We start from the raw sequence: 20,628 nt of genomic DNA on the forward strand, positions 1-20,628 counted from the left end.
GAGTTGTACAACTTGAACCAAAGATAAGAAATATAGTCACATGATTTTAATCCAGGAAATTTAATGAAAAATATTGAAGTATGGCTATGAAAAGTTAGAAATAATAATTACTGGATAAACTTGAATTAGAGTTCCTCCCTTCTTACAGTCTCTCCAAGCTTAGTACTATTTCTTACACAGAGAGATAGTGACTTTTGAAATGTTACCAGCCTGTCACAGAAAGTTATACTTAGAGCAAAGCAAAATCACATACTCCACAATTTTGTAAAACATTTTATTATAAAGGATAGGAAAACAAATCCACATTTTTTTTTCAAACCCAGATAAATAAACAGTAATTATCATGCTTTTAATTTTAAATGTGTTTTGCCTTTTGCAATAGGATCTGCAAAAATGGTATTCTTAAGTTGGAGACCTGCAAAACTCTGTTTTTTGGGGTGGAAGATAGACTGCATATTTTGCACATTAATGAAGACCATTAACAAAACCTGCTGAAACTGGGACAAAACATGTCTGTGAAGAAAGTGCTATGTAAAGAGTAGTTTGGTAACTTATTCAGCAGAAAATTTCAAATTAACCCTTAGTCAAGATTATTTCAAATATATATATAAATATATACAACTACACAAAAAAAAAATATATCATCCCACTTAAAATGAAACAAAAATCAAATTGTAACCAAATCAGAGAACCCTTAGGGGCTGCAATAGCCCTCAGTGGTACTATAACCTTGTGATTTTTAGGAAGAGATGTTTAAAAATGTCTAAGTATGTTTTTCTCTATTCCATAGAAATAAACTGCTAAATTAAAAAAAAAAAAGGTGAAAAAAGTAAGGGGAAAAAAGATTTATCATTACGCTTAGAAAATTAATAAATGGAAGAAAGCAACAAAGAGATGAGTAAACACCTCACCACGTGCAGATTCTGTGTGCCGTGTTGGTCCCAATTTAATTGATAAGACCATTGCTTTTGATTTTAGTGGGAGTAGGGTAAACTTTTTCATTTCATTTCTAGTAGATGTTAGAATGACTGTGAACTACTTTCCCAAATGGACTTTATTCATATGAGTTAATCAAAAGGGCTGCAAATGGAAAGAGTTGTCTGTACCTTCATAGGCCAGCCATTACTTTATTACTTGTAATTAGAAGACTTTTATCTTTTCCAATAGTCTCACACTTCTGCGGCATTTTAATAGAACAAAATTACTTGATAGCAACCTGTAAGCAGTCATCTAAAGTTCTTTAATATTTATATCCTTTGAGGCTTTTCACCCTTTGTGTGGGTTCAGGGTTGCCTGTAGAAAATAAATGACTGTTGCAGGAAATATATGATATTTACAAGTTCACAATCCATTATTTTTTATACAGTTCTGATGAGTATTTTTTATAGTTGTAGCCTAAGCACTGTGTAGAACTGGCATGCTTCTGATATTCACAAAAATGTAATAAAAAAAGTAAAATAATTAAGGATAATTGCGCACATGCAAGGATACTGCAAAATTAATCCATTTGCCTTAAGCTATTGCAGTTATGTAACTTTTTTATACCCTAACATTTTGCCTTCCTATGTTCTTTTGATGGAAAAATTCCATGCAAAATCCTGTATTTTCTCTTGGATAATATTTCACATTCTTTAAACCTTTCATTAATTATTCTACATGACATTCAGACTGCTTTTAATGAAAGAAAGGAAAAACCTAAAAACACAGCTACTTTTGTTATCACACTATAAATCCTAGCTCAAGGATTATGACAATTACCTGATTTACCTCTACAGAGCAACTGAGGAATTTATGCTTATTATCCTTACTATTTTTCATATGTTTGACTCAGTTTATTAGAAACCTGTCCTTAAATTATTTAATAAAAAATTTTATTTGCACAAATAATTTGATTCTGGGATTCACATAAATCCATCCACTGCTCAAATTCAGTTCACTAAGAAAAACAATATTTGGAGTGGTCAACTTGGATGCTTTGTTTTAATAAAAGTGTCTCTGTAATCCATTTTCATGGGTATAATGTTGGCATTTCACTGCTGAATAACATTCTACTCAATAGGCCATGGTTGATATGTTCCAGTTCTTAAAATTCTGATCCTGTTGTTGAATTAAAAAAAAAGAAAAAAAATGACATCCGCTGGCAAGCACCAAGTTTGTGCAGAATAGCCAAATCCAGTTTTTTGGAAAATCATTTCAGCCACCTTCTTCTAAACCAAGCTCCCCGCAGTAATCAGAAGATGGGGTGGCTGTTGGGAAGTGTTTGCAGGCTATGGAGTGACAGCGAAGCGGCTTTCCACCATCCCTACGCGCTGCTTTCGGAGCCCCTCGCTTTTACCTTCCGACTGGGACAGTGCTGCTGCTGAGGGCGGTGCCAGCCTGGCTTCTCCAGGACCCACTGCGGAATTCCTTCAGAAGTCCAAAGGCCGGATCATCATGGTGGTGGAGCGCAAGGAGTAGCTGGGGCCCTTGAAGTAATGCCATTTGATGCCATTGAGCTTCCCGTGGTTTTGTCCCGCCGTGTAGAACATCCCATTGAGATTGGAGGGGCCACAGGCATCAAACCACCACCCTGAAACAGGTAAGGCAAAATATTAAACTGAAAGAGCACTAAATATTTTACTTTGAAGTATTAGGTTTATCTGATTAGGAAATTCTGGCAAATGGCTCATTAATAGTGCTGGTGTAGTATTTCCATATTTTCCTTTTTTGCTCTTTTGTGCTATTCTATAGTCAGCAGTGCTGGAGAATGCACACATGTATTTACAGAATTGAAAAAGTAATTACATCCCAACACGTTCTAGTTTTATATCCAGTATGTGAAGTAAAAGCAAGAACATGAAAAACAAATGAAGTGGTTTTCATATTTGGACAGTATTGTATTTTTCATTTAAACTGCAGAAAAAGACCATAATTCAAAAGTATTTTGAATCATTTCACCTATTATTTTGAGTATAAACATGATTTTATTTTATTTACCAGCCCTTTTCTACTGCTTTAACTATGATTATTCACTGCTCAGTTACTTTCGTTTCCAGAATAGATGTTGTCAACACCTGAATGATGAGAATTGTGGAGCTCCATTGCCCTATTTTAAATTGTTGCTTTAAGATGAAATTAATCAGTGAGCACTCTTGTTTATCTTGCCAAGATCTTTTCTTGTTTAGGTGATTTTTAGATTGCCATGAGACCTAGAGTTTTAAGAAAAATTCCAAATAACATGAAACCTGGCAACACCAGACTACAGAACACAAATCAACAAATATAAACTAGGTGACATGCTAATTCTACTGAAAGTAGTGGGAGTTTTGCTGGATACCTTGATGGAAATAGAATTTTCTCTCCAACACCTTGCAGAGTATCTGTGTATAGTAAGAGAAAGATGCTTAGTTCAGACTGAGAAAAGCAGAATGAATTCCCAGACTGCAAAAAGCAAATATCCCCAATATCAAAAATGTATTAACATCTGTGGCTAGGAGTTCTATTTGTCAGAAAGATTTCTGTTGGGACTTTTTTCATAATGAGACCTATAATTTTGTAAATCTTTAGCACAGTTTTTATGCATCTTTCCATGGAAAATTGTTGTATTGAACATTTGTGTCATGAGGCACATAAGATCATAAAGATCAGATAGTGATCTTTTGCTTTTTTTAGTTAAATGCTACTTTAATTTTAAAAAATGGTATTTCAGCCTGCACATCACAGTATTGTAAACTTCCTAGGACCCCTTGTGAAGCATTTGCTATTAATACTGGTAATGGCAAACTGATCATCCAATGAGTGCATACTGAATTCTGCAGGTGTCACAGTGCACTAGAATGCAGAATTTAAAATTTTCTGTGTGTTTTCTACTTTGACTTCTGGAAAAGGAATTAAACTGTGACAAACTCCTTTTAGACAATGTTCAATGTCCCAGGGAATTCCCCAATTCCATCATATTTAGGGGTTAGACTTTTATTTGCCTATAATGAATGCATTATATGAAAGTATTTTAATCTATGGTTTACTACTACTATGACCGATATGATATTGATTGTGCTTAGCGTTCAGAACCAGTGCTAACTCTGTTATTTCTATTCAGATTTGCATACTTTATGCTTCTATTCTTGTAATTTTTAAGATTTTGGAAAGTACTTAGTGTTTTGTATTTTTTTTTTAAGTAACACTTCATAATGAAATCTTGAGGGATGAATTTATGCCAGATAAATTCTGAAAATTTTCTATTTTGGTACAGCTGTCCTCCCTTTGATTTCAATGTTATGCCTAAGGGGGCAATAACCAAAGAAAGGGAAAGCTGTACAGCTGATGTTTTACTGTAACCAGAGTATAATCTTGTAGAAATTTAAGACAAAATGAAACAGAGAAATCCTAATCCTCATTTTTCAAAGCTGGAACTCAGATGCAGCTGGGTTCTGTTTATGGTGTTGGGATGAAGACATGGCAAGCTGACCTAGTTACCATTTCATCTTAAAGGAATAGAGGCATAAATGGTCTTTTTTGGGGTGACGGTTTTCAGTGATGCCATATAAAATCAATGTAAAAATTGGAATAAGCCAAAGAAACAAATAATTTTATAAAACATTTATGAGGACTTGCTCCAACCTCTCATCATAGATTTCTTCTAAATAAGCACTTATTTCAAAACATGTTTTAATGATATTTTTTTCTATTGTACTGTTCTTGTTAGTGAGAATGAATGTTTTAAAGATGTTTCCTAATATTGCAGTAAAACTTTGGGTTTACTTTCTCACTGTCTTTTTTTTTTAAATTTTGTTTTGTTTTGATTCCTGGTGGCTTTTTTTTTCTCCATATAGTTATTTCTCTCCATGCTCCCCTGCAGTCCTCTGAAAGGCCTTCACTCCCCTTAGGGCCTCAGATTATCACAAGGCTTCCTACTGCATGTGTCAACACCGAAACTCGCATCTTTGAGGGGATGCAAAGGAAAAATTTTTTGCAGATGCTTTGTGTGTTGAGGGAAAGAGGAACGCAAGCAGTGATTTTCCTGGTAGCTATGATGAAATGAGGGAACGTAAACCAGAGGTTTCTGAAAGATATACCTGCAGCACTGCCATTGCAGAAAACATCAAATTAAACACCTCCAGAGATGTGAGACAGCCTGACCCAAGGAAAGACCCTCAGTAGCCAGGATTTTCTTATGAATAATCTTGTTTATATTTCTCTGCAAGGTAATGGCTTTCCCAAATAATTATAAAGCCATCTTTGAACCGCAGTAAGATTTTAACTTTGGAGATTACTTTTGGCAACAATTTCCATGGGATATTTGAATCAGGCATGAAAATGATGAAGAGTGGGCATTGTAAGAAATAATAATATAAGCAAGAATTTAAAGTGAAGTGGTAAAAAGAAGGCTTTCATGAGACATTTAAGAGAGCTTTTATTCAGAAAGAGAGGTAGTTTCTTCAAGATGTTGTGATCACAGAGTCACTAAATACATATTTGAACAGAAGGCAAATTCAATTTTTTAAGTTAGCCCACCTCAAATATCTTGTATAGTACAAGCAGCACTACCATCTCTGTTTGTAAGAAAAATCCTTAGGTCATAAAAGATATTTTCCAGACAAAATATAAATTAAATAATGCATAGATAAGTTGTTTGAAAGTTCAGCTATACGAATAGAAATGAATCCTCACTGTAGATGGCTGTTCTTCTGGAACAGTTAAAGTAGGTTGACATATTGTATATTGTTGTTCTTTGGTCTTTAATTCATGTTGCTATAACCAAAGGGAATTTATTAAATTTCATGTCAGCTCTTTTCATTAATAAATATATTTTTTATGCTTAAACTACCTATCTCAGACTATACTATAGCTAAACTGTACAATATCTTTGACTGAATATTAATGTATATTAAAATAATTTCCACAAATTCTTGCAGAAATACCTAATAAAGGGGCTTTTCTTAAATGAGTAACAATATTAAAAGAAAAAAACCACAAGCATCTTTTATAATGGTTTTCTGAAGTGACAAATATAATTTTTACATGATAGAATCTTCTTTGTCAAAGCAATATTAAAAAAGGCCTTTTGTATGCCAAAGCTAACAGATTTGCTTTTTTGGCTTGTATAAACTGCAATTAAGCATGTATGCTTGTAAAATTCTTTTTTAGTGACCTAATGCTCATCAATTCATGAGTGCACTCTCAGGCTGGTGCTCACTGGGAACTGCAATGATTGCTCAGGTTTGATGGGAGGTTCTTAGTTGACTTTTACATTCTAAAATAATAGAATGTCTAAACACTGCACGTTTGATGGCAGATGCTTTCCTCTTACACCTCAATTCTCCCTCCTGAGAACACTGAATGTCTCTAAATGCAGCAGGATCAGTGCAGGCCATTCAATAAGATGCAAAGTATATTATTTTATTCCTTAGAGTATTGGATTGACCAGACTACCACTTGACAATCTGAAGATTAAATTAGAAATTAGTTGTCAGGATATAAGATGAAAAGGCATCAGCTTTTCATATCCACTGGATAATGCAGACCCTTTTATAGGGACCTTTTTATGAGGTAAAAATAACATGAAACTTGCAGACTGGTGACTATGTTCTAATACATCAAAAGTTGGTCACTTCCTGAAGATCTTCTAACACTGTATTACAGTTGCCCATATTTAACCCTGATAAACATACAAATATAGTAATATTTTTATTTGAAGTTCTGCATAATCATATGTATAATTAAATATTTTATTATTTAAAACAAGAAAACAAATACTATTCTAACCATTTTATTATATTTTTTCATAAAAATATTTGGCAGTATAAATGGTAGTTCATTAATTATGTTTTCTGAGCAACTACTTTATGAAAGCAGGAATATGAATAAAAATTTTAAAATTGTGCTTTTTTATGTAATTATGTGCATATCTGGGAGTTCAGGTTGGATATTCTTAAGTGTCCTGCCATTGTTTCTTTCAAATATTTTGTTTCAAGGAGAAGATAAGAAAAACCGTGGCTTTTCTGATTGGAGTGTATGAACAGATTTCTGTATTTTGGCAAGAACTTCCCTCCAAGTCATGACATAAATCTTCCATACTCTTCTTGGCAGATATTTATACAATTCACCACTTAGAGAAAAAAGCAGTGAAACAACAGGTAGTGAATGCAACGTGGTTTTCGAGTCATTGAGCAACCTCTGACTTAATAGATGAGAAATCTATTGAGGCTCAATAAATATGTGTTTACTAAATACGTATTTCTCTGACTCAGGAAGCTCCTGAGATTCAAAAGATACTGAGAAAATTCTCAAGAGAGGTATAATTTATTTTCATTGTTCTTATGCCTGTATTTATCATGTTCTGATGCCTCTGACTGTTGTCAGAGACAGGAGACTCCAGCTGGATGGACATCTGCTTCCAGTAAAATAAAACAATTTATTTCAGTCATCTATGCTGCTTCACACCTGGCAAGAAATTTAGAAAGTCTCCCTGTCTTTGTCAAATTACTTTAGGGATCAGAACTTTAGCAATATTCTCACTTCTCATTTGAAGCAAGGTAAACTTTGTGAACACCTCAGACTGCAGTGAATTCCAGGCAAAGAAAATCACCTTAAAACTCTTTCTTGGTGAGCCAAGATACCATAAGTCACTTTCCAGTGACGGAAAACAACTTCACAAACAATTTGGGGCTCAGCTGACAGGTGGCATCTGGCAAAACAGATGGGAATTTGGCCCAGGAATCTGATCCAGATATGTTAAATGTTAAGGGCTCTATTGGAAATCCAAGTATTTTGAACTTCTACTCATAGACTTATTCTGGTGACAATTTTTTGTATTTTTAGTGTCATTTCTTGCAAAAAAGCTGTGTATGTAACTCATTGGGGCACTCTTCAGACTAAGGCTTAAAATAATATGGGGATATGCATATATATAACTTTTTTTTTTTAGTTTACTGGCCTAAGATATTGAAAAAAATTAAGAACTTATTTGAATGAAAAATTTGTCTTCCTTTAAAATAAAGCAAACATGCTTAGATTAAATTTTCCAAGTCAAAAAAAGCAGCTAAAACATTTAAAAAGGATGACAGTTTAGAGGGGTTAAGAATCCAGCTCATGCATATAATTTTGAAGGCATTCCCTAAAATCCATGTAAAGGTAGAGTCAAGTAGCATGGCAGGGCTCTTTAGAAGCAAAGAAAGACACACACAAAATACACTGTTGGTACTTCTCTATTATTCTCCTAGTATTTAATTTCTCATTCTAGGGAAGAAGGATGAGAGGAGGAGAGAATAATAGTTATGATATAGACCAAATAAAACTGACAACTAGCAAGATCACAGAGACAAATGTGTATTTTCCTTATATTTTTTTTTCAGCCTTGATTATAACCATATCACAGTCTTGAGCTTTGGCTTATCTCAGCCTTTATTCCTGACATAAATATATTCATTTCACCTCATAGAGATAACAGACTCAACCAAACTGTCAAGATAGCTAGAAACTTGCCTGCAGATTTCATACCATTCATCATTAAAGAGCTCTCTGTGATGTTGCCAAAACTAACATTCTGATATCTTTTTGGGGAAAGAAAAAGAGGTTTTCCAAAACCTGTTATCATTGCTACTTTTCTAAATTAGTCTTTGTCTGGTAGAAAACTGAAATATACTCCCTAAAAAGATGTTTTGGTATTTAATTAAATTCTGATATTTCTCAAGAATAAGAAAGCTGTTTCAAGGAGAAAAGCATAGCAGAGTGTTTGAGGAGAACTCTAGCATGATTAAAGTCTTTCCTGAGGAACTACAAATTACAGTGCTGTACAACCTGTCTCCAAAGGAACAGTACGCAGAGTCTAGGCCAAAAGAGTAGATTCATCTGTCTCCAAAGACTAATTGCATCTCCTTTTACTGTGTGGTGATTTGCTAAACTTGTGGTTTCCTCACTCTCTTCCTCCCTATTCATTTCATTTGGTACCAGTAAATTCCAATATGTGGCTATGCTGTTGATTTACAGGAATGCTGCAGCAATATATGTGAACCTTGTGGAATGGTTGTTCAACAGCAGACTGACCTTAGCAGGGCATTGACCTGTCATGGAACTCAGGGCAGGAAAATAAACAAAGCCCCAGCTCCCAGAAGCAGCTGACAGGAGTAGGGGTGTTTCCAGGCAGCTCAGACATGTGAGTGAGTCTGCACTTCAGCACAGACACAACCCACACTCAGAGCTTCTCCCTAGACTCTGGTCTGCCCTGGAAGTAACACACTTTAATTTAGTATGTTCTCCAAAGGGAAAGGACAACAGCTTTAATTAAAATAATCTACCGACTTCTTATCCACTCTCTGTCTCCAGATCTATCTGGTTAGGTTCTATTTTTTTTATAGAAATGAAAACGTAGTGTCTTATCACCTGTCTACTGGAAGAAGCTTCCCATGATAACTCTACTATGATATCCCTAAGACTTTCCCAACTGGGTCACTTCTAATTGGAGAAAGAGAATGAGGAGTTGGGTTGTGCATGTGATATAAATTCTCAATGATACAAAACCATCTTCTGTTAGCAGATGATTGTTTTAGAGGCTTTTATGTACCTGAATGTGACCTCAGCTGAATTCAGAGTGAGTGCCAGTAACCACAAATAATACAGGTTTAACAGTCTGATCCAAAATATTTAAAAATGTACATACTACAGAATTTTTTTCCAGGGGAGTTAGAAATCACTGAAAGAGAGTCTCCAGACAAGATCAGATGTGAAGATGAGAAAGGGCCTTTCTTGGTCATACAGTCAGTAAACCAAAGAATCCTAATTTAAGCTTTCTGCAATAATGTGGTATTTTAGAGACAAAAATGAACTAGACCATATAGGGACTAGGATTAATTATCATTTTCCAGAGAAAATTCTCACTCTTTGGAGCATTAGGAGTCTGAATGGAGAGATAATATCAGATATTCATTCTCTGTGCTGGAGGGAAAATGTACCAATCATATACTATACTCTATACAGTGTAAACTATACTTGCTGGGAGTCAAATTGACTTGGGTCTTTAAACTGTCCCAGTGAAACTTGTCTGTGCTCTTCCCCACCTCAGCTCTTCTTTCTTTCTCTAGTTTGACTGAGCTCACAAAGGACATCAGCTTAAACCTTCCATATTTAAACAGGTGGTTGCAGGTCTAGTCTTTCACAGGAGAGAGGACTAGTTGTTTAGTGTCTTTATGCATTATGCTAACCTAACAGAGAAAGTTTAACAATTATAAATATCTTAATAACAGGATCACATCCCTAAGTGAAATAGATAATGTATTACAAGTCTAGATTTTGATTGTTTCTAAACTTTACCATGTCACTCTTTATTTGCTGGTTGTTTTCCAATGTCTGACAAACTTCTTTCCACCTTTTAAATCTTTTATCTTTATCTTTTTTATTTTGCCTTTCTTGCCTAAACAATTACACTAACTTATGCTTTCCTCTTTGACATTGTTGCAACAGCTTCAGTGCTGAAGTACACTCTGAAGAATCTCTGAAGGATTCTTTCTCGGCTGATAGGAATCTAGAGGTATTGACATTATGACAATATATGTATAGAAAAAAGTAGCAGTAATAATAACAAAATAAATTTTCACTCAGGACTTATGCATCCATAAAACAACTTAATCTATGGTTGCTTTAGGAAAACACTGTAGATTCCTATTAATGCAACATATTTTCAGAGTCAGTTGTACTCACCTCCAGTCAACATGAGAGCACATTTACACATGCAGTTGTCATTGTCAGCATCTTTTGTACTGAATTCAGCACCATGTAAGATCAGACTACTCTGTTTTCCAGCAGTTCCACTGTGACCTTTTAAATAGAGTCTGAAACAAGAAAAAACAATCAGGGTCACCAAAATAGAAAAGAAAGATAAGAAATGCAGATTTTTTCCATATCAACTTGGCTTTGTATGAACTGCACCCAGAAATCTCATGAATCTCTTGTGTTTTAGCTCAATATTTTTTTGGGTGTTAAAAGGGGACATTTAGGGTTTTTCAGAGTATCTGTAGTAGAACATAGTCCTTCCTCCACAGTAAAACCAAGCTCAAGGTATCAGAACTTGAAAGACTAAAACGTAGAGTGAGAGAGGAGTGAGAAGAGGTGCCCAGTTATCTGGAATACATTGGCAGAATAACTGAGTACTTGAGTAGCTGTTTTTTTTATTGTTTCTTTCCTGCAGAACAGAAACAGCAACCCCAGTTTACAGGAGTCATGTTATTAATGCCTGGGCTTGGAAGAGGATTTTAGCAGCCTTAGAAATTTTAATTCCACCATTTACAGCACAAGCCAACAACCCAATAATGCCAAAGCTGTCTCTGAGTAACAAATTAAGAATAACTTAGAGTTCAAGCCACAAAAGTCCTCATAATTTGCAATGCAAAACATTACTTTTTTTTAAGGAGAATTCAACTAGTTGAAACCACAATCAGGAGCCAGAGCTCAGCTGCAACAATGAGGAGAGGAGAGGAGAGTAACAGCAGGAGTAAAAAACATTCCTAACCTTGCTAGTCTACAGTAGTAGCAGTAGTTAAGCCATTGGCATTTTTCTAGGATGAGGAGAGTCTGTCCCAAGAGTGAGATTTAAATAAAACCAGGTTCTCCTACAGAACTTTGTAGCTGAATTCTGCTTATGAGAGCAAGGGCACCATATGATAGCTTTCCTTAATCAAGTGCATGGCTGCTGGGTTTTGTTGGTTTAGTTTTGGGGTTTTTTTGTTGTTTTGTATGCATCTGTGGATATTAGGTCCAAACAAAGCCAATCTGATTGGCTTGTCACAGAAATTCATTACAGAAAAGCCTTGTCAATGTATCTGATGAGGTTACAAAAAATGCGAAAGCATAGAACCAGAATTTAGCAACCTACAGAGTTTCACACTTGTAGACTGATGTGAACTTCACCTAATTTTCAATGAGTTTCTTCCTATGTGTCCTTTGTTCAACTCTAAAAATTGAGACAGTAGATGATCAGCATGAATATTTAAAAATAAAAAGATTAGTAATAAAAAGGATTTGTCAGGTTTATCCTTTTAAAGTAGTTACACTGCCTATCTTAATTTGATTTTAATTTTGAATGTTACATTGCTGAGGCTGATGATTAAATACCTTTGGACTCAATCTTTAGAGCAGATTTTGTATATATAGATATAGATAACTACACACACATAAACATTCAAAACATTTTGGATTAAATACAAATATCATGCACAGTTAAATACCTTCTGATAGCACAAAAATAGATAAGGCCAAGTACAAGCCTCAAAAAAACCTGAAAATCCTTTGTAATTTAACAAGAAGCAACCCAGGAACAGGAATTCAGGAAGGTTGTTGCATTATGCTATTGCCCAATCATTGTGGAAATTAGCCTGTAATGACCATGTTAATCTATCAAAGGATGTTTATTTTAGACAAGATTAATCTAAGATCTGTCTTTGCACTTGTCCATTTCCTTGTTTAATACAAATGAAAGGCTGGAATTGATCCCATCTTCATTCATTGGACTTTTGCCTTGTTTTTTGGGCTGTACCTAATATTTTGCAGATCAAAATAAACTTTCTTGAGGTTGTGCTGATAGAAAAATTATTTTGTCACATGATATCTATGATCTGAGTTTAAACAGCCATACATCCTCATTATATCAGCCACACCAAAGCTCACAGAAGTCTCATAAAGTTAGAATAAAAAGCAAATGCTGTTTACTTAAATAAGAAAGAGAAGGCTAGCCAGACATTTTAATTAGCAATCAGCACTATAAAATGCACTTAGTCCAATTAAAAAAAAAGAAAAGTACAATCTAAGAAAACATAAAGCATAATGAAAAAATATTATTTGTTACTTATTACTTGAAAAAAATTACAATGTTTTCCCCAAAGGGTGAGGGCATCAGGATTATTTACAATCTCTTTACCTTCCCTGATATTTTACAAATATTCCACTCATCACAGATTTAGATCTTGTCAGTTATGTTTGACTATTCTTCAACATAATTTGTCTAGTAGGTCTCCGGTGACTTTAAAAGAATAAAGCTTAACTTGGCTCTGAACTCTAATGTGCTTATACTGCAGCCATGTGCAGATGAACCACAGTTGAAACAGCAATTCTGCTTCTTTGGGCTTTCTCCCTGAATTGGCATTGCCCAGCAGTTAGGGAAAAAATGCCACTGCAAAGTTGGCACTACTTTACCCCAAAATCAGATCTCAGCCAAACCCCAGAACTGGTCCTGAAGCAATCAGGAGCTTCAGTTCAAGCCATACAGGTGCAAACCAGCCTGGCTTGAGACTGCCAGTCTGCACAGCAGCAAGGCAACTGACCAACCCGCCAGCTCCCAGGACATCTTACTACGTGGACCTAGCTAGTTATTCAATATTCTCAGATTCAGATTTGTAGGAATGAACCTTTAAAATAAACTTCAGATAACTACAAGGACACAATTTCCCTCCCTTATAAAAAATGGCAATTCAAGGTAGAGTTCCTCTTGGTTGTTCTTGGAGATAAAAGAAAGGAAATTAAGAATAAAAAGCTACTCATTACTGGTTAAAAGTCAAAGAACGTTTTTAAGAGTATATCTCCAGTCTTTCCACTTGCTCACAGCCAGAAAATTCTGATCAAGAAAAGTAGGGGAAATGCTGCTCAAAATGCGGGGAAAGTAAATTCACACTCATATAAGCAAGAACAAATCTATTTTATCTGCATACAATGAAACTGAAAAATATACAAATAAGCAATAGCAATTAAATAATAAGCAAATAGGAATGAGAGAAATACTTCATTTTATTATTAAATTTTGAGGAATTCTGATGACTTTTTAAATGAAATTTTAAATTTACTACAAGGAAAAGAGCAGCCCTCATTTAGAAACTAGCAACTTTCATAGTTGATGTACTTAAGAAGAAACAACAAATTTTAAAAAAAATTGCAAACGTTACATCTTATCTACCATGGATGTTAGGAGCATTCTGAATTTTTTCTGGTGATATTATAGAAAAGGCAGCTTGGGATCTCATTTCTCAGATAGGGAAGGAGAATTCTTAAGGATGTTTTGCTTTTCACTATTCTTACTGTGTGACACAACTTGACTATCTGTAGTCCCTTGAAACAAAAGTAAGGTATATTGTGTGCAAAGAGTAGATCTAAAAATATTACATAAACTGGAGGGCAGCTTGAAAAGACATTTTAAATTTACATAAGAAATTTTTGCTTTTGCAGTGATTAGATGATCTCACATTCATTCAAATATATACAGCTTAACTATCTTCATACTATGTTTAAAGACTTTAACAGATAAACTTGCAATGATTTCCAATAAATAACAAATAAATATTAAAATTGTATAGTTCTGCAACATACAGCTGTGAAAATTACAACATACGGAATGATATATAAAAAATTCTGAAGAACAAAATGGAATCATAAATCCATGTGAAAAAGTTGTGTGCTAAATATCACAAAAAGTGCAGGAAATAGTTTCTGATGAAGTGCTTTACATATCAAACATCTAACCTTAAACTTTGTATTTATTTATTTATTTTTACTAGAATGAGTGAGAGTTCAGTAGTACTCCCAGAATTTAATATTAGCTAGTTTTCTCTAATTTTTTTTCCATTAGAGTTGCTAGAGATCACTCAGTCCTTTACTTCTAGCAGTCTCTCAATGAAACCGCTAAAAAGTCATATCCATCTTTGTTGGTGAGAAATACTTTGTAAACAAACAAGATAATAGCTTACTGCAAACATGAACAACCATGATTAAGAGATGTAGAGAACCATCTCAACCACCTCAGTGTGCATCTCTTGAATATGCTGAGTTAAGAGCAAATTTCATCATTGCCACAAATGATGCTAAAAATCTTAGCAGAGATCTCCTTGAGTGGAATTCATAAACATGAGTAATGGCCTAATATCCTTAACAGCTAAATATGGAGAACCAAGAGTCTTGAAGTAGGATTTAAAAGATTCAGCAGATAAATGGAGAGGACACAACAAAACTTGCCTTTGGGAAATACTTTAAAGGGATGCCTCCAAATTCCCACCTCAGTTTTGTCTCTGCAGCCTAAAATGTCCTTTCTCCAGCCTGCTCATCCCACATGGCAGGAGACAATCCCAGATTCTGATCCATTCTCAAAGGAGGGGTTGTTAATTTTGATGGAAATGGTCATGGAAAAAAAAAATAGTTGCGTGGGGATCAGAATCCTGCACCCAGATTTCCCTTTTCTGATCTCTCTCCTTGCTGGGTTTTTATTTTTTCCTAACTTTGACAGGAACAGAGGGCACTTACATCTCATTCCTTCTAATCTGCTGGTCACCACTTAGGTATGTTCTGCATGTTAGGCATGTGAAAGACATCTTTGTTTTTAAAACCCACGTGATTGACATTACTTTGCCCTCTAGTTTAGAAATGTTTGAGGTTGAGGAAGGATTTAACTTGCATCTTCCATCTGGTTCACAGCTGCATCTAAATTTTAGATAGCTTAAGTTTCTGAAACTAAACCCACTTGTAAAGATGCTGAAGTTGGTAGAGTTTCATGAAATGCTGTGTTAGTAAAACAATTCCATTCATAATGGAATTTAGGTGATTAAGTCCCTTTGTGAACCAAAGCCCACTGGACTGCAACCACTTAGGGGGACCCAGTATGAGATAATACTTAAGAGTATCCTAAGTCTAGACATTAATTGTAATAATAATAAGTAAGAAATAAAAGAAAACAAAACCAGAGAGCAGCTTCACTTTAAGTACATGTTTTGGGGTTATTTTCCACCAAAAATGTTTTAATTTATTATTTTTAATTAAAATTTGTTAATTAAACCCCCTTTTTTTTTACCAATTAATAAGACATCACATCTACATTAAATATTGTTAGTTAGAATTCTTGCCAATGCGCCTTTTCCTGAACATATTGCAAAATCTCACCAAGCCTCCCAATGGTAGCAGTTGTCCATTAATAGCAAAATCACCTCTGTAATAAGAACATCTTATGAATATTCAATGATGACATGTTATGAACAAGAGAAAAAAAAAATCTAAATAATCACTCTGGAGAAATACTGCTGTCACTGGGGTTGAAACTAAAATGTCTGCCAAAAGCTGGCTAGACATGGAACAAAATATAATGTGGGAACTATCTGGGAATCCTAACCCTGTTATTTTACCTATACACCCTAACTTTTTCATAATTTAATATTCCCACTAAACGATGAAGGGAAATTACCCCTGTGCCTGCTAGTTTTTAAAATCAGTGGAAAGATCATCTCCTGGCTGGAAATGATGAATGGCATGAGCCATCTGTGGTGACCAGGGAGATCCCTGAGAGTTTGAACTCTGTCAGACTGTAGAGTAAGAGGCATCTTAGCCAGTGCCCTTGCCCAGATTACACATAGATTGCCTGGGCGCCCATTTTGATCCTTTTTCTTCTTTTGGAAATAAAACTTCTTCTTAAACATTTTGATTTCATTAGGGTAGTGCATATTCTCTTTATGAAAACAAATTAAATTATATTGACACACAATTTTTAATCTTGAATCAAGATGAACTAGCTAGCAAGAATGCAGCACAGGATGAGGTAAATAATTATTAGAAGTAAACTAAAAGCTACCCCAAAAGAAAGGAAAATACTTTGGAGAAATTGAAGAAACAAATAAGGAAGATGACAAAAACATCACCACTCATGAAATGTTGAGCTCTTGCTAACTCATTTAATCGAATTGCAAGAAAAATTCACCACCTTGATCTCTTCCTGTCTTGGAATAACTGATGTAAAAGTACCAAAGAGAAGCAGAAAGGGAATATCACAGTTGGTGTCTGATTGGAGAAAACCAGAAATATAAACCATAATACCTAATACTAAATTTTTCCCGCTCTTATCTTTAGTACAAACTTGAGAAATAGTGTACTTGGTAAATTAATGGACTTTTTATTTAACTTTATTATATTCCTAATGGAGTTTGTAACAGCAAATAGTAGGCAGGATGGCTCTTCCAATTGTTGAAAACTTGAATAATGCAGTAAGTAACTCTGACAACTTTAACAGATTTTTAATTTGTCTCTTAATATTTGTGCTGCCTGCACATAAAAAATAATTTCCTTCTACATTTCCTTTAGAAAAGTGTAAGACAAAATAAGCTCTGTATTTCTCCTCAGTTGCTCTGAAGCAACGACTCCCTGCAGTAATTATTGTTTGACATCACTGCAGCTCCTTGCCCATTCTCCTGTTAAGACAAGTGAAATGTGCCAGCCAATAAAATATTAATTCAATATATCCAAAATAACAACATATATCTGCCAATTTTAAAGATAAAATGTGAATATAAAATACAGCTATAAATGAATATGATCAGTTTTTCCTTTGGAATTGTTTCAGTCTAAGGGACAACAAATGCTTTATAGTAGAGGAATCCTTCCCTGGAATTGCACACTGGTAACTGAAAAAACTTGTTTTCTCTCTAAAAGCCCACGGGAAGTTTAGCTTGTGTTTGAACTTCAGCCCTGACAGGTCAAAGGAGAAAAATATGTTTCTTTTGGACAGTGAAGAAGCAAACAACCCAGCTGTGAGTAAGAAACACATCTACACATTACAGAAAATATAAATAGTCTAGTAAACCTGGATGTAGTACTGATTGTGAGTTTTTATATAAAATTAACAAATTTGTTTTTTCTATTTTAAATTTGATTAATAGATTAATAATTGAGAAAATCACTGTACCTATTGAGTAAAACTATATTGGGTAGGGATGATTAAAATACATCAGGATCATTTTTCCTAATGCACAGCACACAGCCTTTCATACTGCTGTGTGCAGACAAGTGGTGCTTTGTCACGGTTTGCAACAAGTGTTTAAAAATATGTTTATTCTGGACAGTGAATGGGCAAACATATGCTTCTCCTACTTTAAATACATGCTACAGAAGCCACAAAAAGTCCCTGGCAGTGTGAGCCGCTAGGTTTGCAGCTGATGTCAGTAGCACAGTGGTGATGGAGAGGAAACATACGGTAATGCTGGGTTTTACTGCTAACAGAAACAGAAACATATTTAAGGCTGCTATCACAATGATGTGTTGAACAGAAATAATTCCCTCTACCCTCATCTCTCACCAAACACAGCACAGAAGACATACATTAATCTGCTACTACCATTTTCTGTTAAAACTATTTTTCAACACAATACTTATTGAAACAAAATCACCCCCCAATGCTTTTTTCTTGTGGAAATCCGAAATGAAACTTTTCAGTTATTAGATTTATAAGATTTTTATTAAATGAAAGTTAAATTCTTGCTACAGAAAAAATTTCACTCTCACCAGCTATATAAATGCTAAGATTTCCTGTTGCTGCAGAAACTATTGCTTTTGTTCTGATTCACAGCTCTTTAAAACATAACATTAATTTATAAAATGTAGGAGCTGAATTAATTTCAAGCTTGAAATAACTAGAGATGATCGATGTTCTAAATGGAGATATAAACACTAAACTATGCTAAATGATAATGCAAATTATTTTTATATCATTGAAGATTGATGAACATCTTAAAAAATAAAATACAAAATTGGAAGTTATCTGAACTTTTTCCTGGCATATGGACAAGGCCAAGGTTAGAGAAATTTGCTTAATTCAAAATGTGACCTAAAATAAAAAAAACCTTTTTCTCCCTACTCAAACATACTTCCTGGGTTTGACTGAAGCCAACAGCAGAAATGCCAAAACTGATTCTTAAGGGATTTTTTCAGTACAGAAATATAGGGACTCTATAGAGAAAGCAATATTTTAAAAGTTTTTAAGGTTTATATAAGTAATCAGACCTTCTGATGCTTATCTTTACTGAATTGCTGAAACTTGTAGTGTTTGTATATCTTTATTTAAGGATCTGTTTTACAGACATTGAAGTTAGTGGAAAAGTTCAGTGAACATTTGTTGGAAATTTGACTTATCTTCAAATTGATTAATCATGTTTGAAAATCCAGTAAAAGAGACCCACACAACTACAGTAATATTTAAACTTAGTACTTCTTCCAAAATATCTTGGAAGTTCCAAAAGTCTCGTAAATATAGTTTGTTGAAATCCATGCAGATATATTGTAATAGTGGATTTAATAAATCTATCTTTTAGTTGTCCTGAGTGTGACATTAATTATATACTGTCATCCACATAGGTTATACATTATCCTAATTAACTGTTTTAGATAAAATGGAAATAGAAAACTCATGTATCATCATGCTGTTCATGCTTACTTTTACCCTGATGGCTACTGTAGAGATACTGGGTTTTTCTTACCAGTCATTGAGAAATGTCATTTACAGGACACAGTAAAATATTTACCACACAATTCACTTAATTGAAAGTCATTAATCATAAGTAACTACAAAAGTTACTAATATCATAGACAGACTTATGTTAAAAATTTATATTAATCTTACTGAGATAAGTTGGCGTTTGGAAACTAATGTGTCTAAAGAGTATATAGTCAATGTGGGTTGTGGGGAGGGGTGCTAGTGTTTTGATTTGGGTTTCTTGTGGGGTTTTTTGTTGCTTATTTTTTTCTTTATAAAGAGTGTGCTGGAATTATTCCTGAAATTATCTATAGTTGTGGTCTAAGAATGTTAAGTACCCTAAGTCCATCTCTATTGATCAATTATGTTAATTAAAACTTTGCTATGTTGTTTTTGCAATTAGAAGAAGAAATCTATGAAGATGACATTTGAATGTGTGATTTCTATTTACAAAGATACAAATATATATATATATATATATATATATATATATATATATATATATATATATATATATGTACATGCCTAGTTCTTGATGTTCCATAGTTTTTATATTTCCTTTACTTTTAAAAAAAAACAAAAATATATTAGTAACTTTCTGGATGAACATGGTCTTTTATTTTACCTGGATACTGGATCCTTGCTTTTTTCCTAATTGTGAAGGTCCAATTAAATATTTCTACAGTGCGGCAGGGAACTGCAGTCTACCTGCAACAAGCTACTACCCCAAAGATTCAGAGTACATTGCAGGGAAGAAATTGAAGTTTTAGTTTAATTTATATTGGCCCCTCCTTAATATTAGACTATTTCCCTAAAGTTCCATGGTATGTATTATTATATTATTATTATTATATTATCTCAGGTCACAAACAATGCAGTGAGAAAATTGAGCCTTAAGCACGCTGCCCTGTAGGAGAAACAGATCAAGACCTACAACTAGTGCCAAAAAATATTCACTTTTCTATGAGAGCAAGTGGTAAGAATCAGGTAAGTGAGGAGCAGAAAAAAAACAAAAAAAGAACAAACCTAAGGACTGGCATTTAGATTATGTCTTTAGATTCCAAATATTTTGCACAAACCAAAATGAGGCAGTGTCCTTGAAAAAACTGCTCCAAAAATGTCAGAGGTTTAAGTATCTCCTGTGATGAGTCAGCTGTTGTGATTCACTTTAGGGAAATATTCACCCCTCTATGCAGTGAAAGTAGGATACTGTCATTCTGTTCAAGAATCATGCCCCCTTCCCACAGGCTTGTATTGCTTGAAGTTGTGTGTAGAATCCAAGCTGGTGGCTAAAAAAGCAGTGAGAGGCACAGTAGCTAACAGAATTCCTGACTGAAATATGACTACTGAACTTACTTTTTAAAATCAAATTGGATGCTGAATAAGGTGCA

The 20,628-nt window shown here is 34.3% G+C and overlaps 1 protein-coding gene across 1 annotated transcript in view; it reads right to left on the reverse strand.

The window, feature by feature from the left end:
• Positions 1 to 260: 260 nt before the first annotated feature.
• ANGPT1 (angiopoietin 1) overlaps positions 261 to 20,628 on the reverse strand; it is a 153,070-nt gene continuing 132,702 nt past the window's right edge. The window contains exons 8-9 of the mRNA XM_021546436.4: positions 10,675 to 10,805; positions 261 to 2,569 (exon numbers count right to left, since the gene is read on the reverse strand). Coding sequence (XP_021402111.1) covers positions 2,409 to 2,569; positions 10,675 to 10,805 — 292 coding nt within the window. The 3' untranslated portion in view covers positions 261 to 2,408. The remainder of the gene's footprint in view (positions 2,570 to 10,674; positions 10,806 to 20,628) is intronic.

Source organism: Lonchura striata, chromosome 2, assembly GCF_050655825.1.
Source record: "Lonchura striata isolate lonStrDom1 chromosome 2, ASM5065582v1, whole genome shotgun sequence".
Taxonomy (NCBI): Eukaryota; Metazoa; Chordata; class Aves; order Passeriformes; family Estrildidae; genus Lonchura; species Lonchura striata.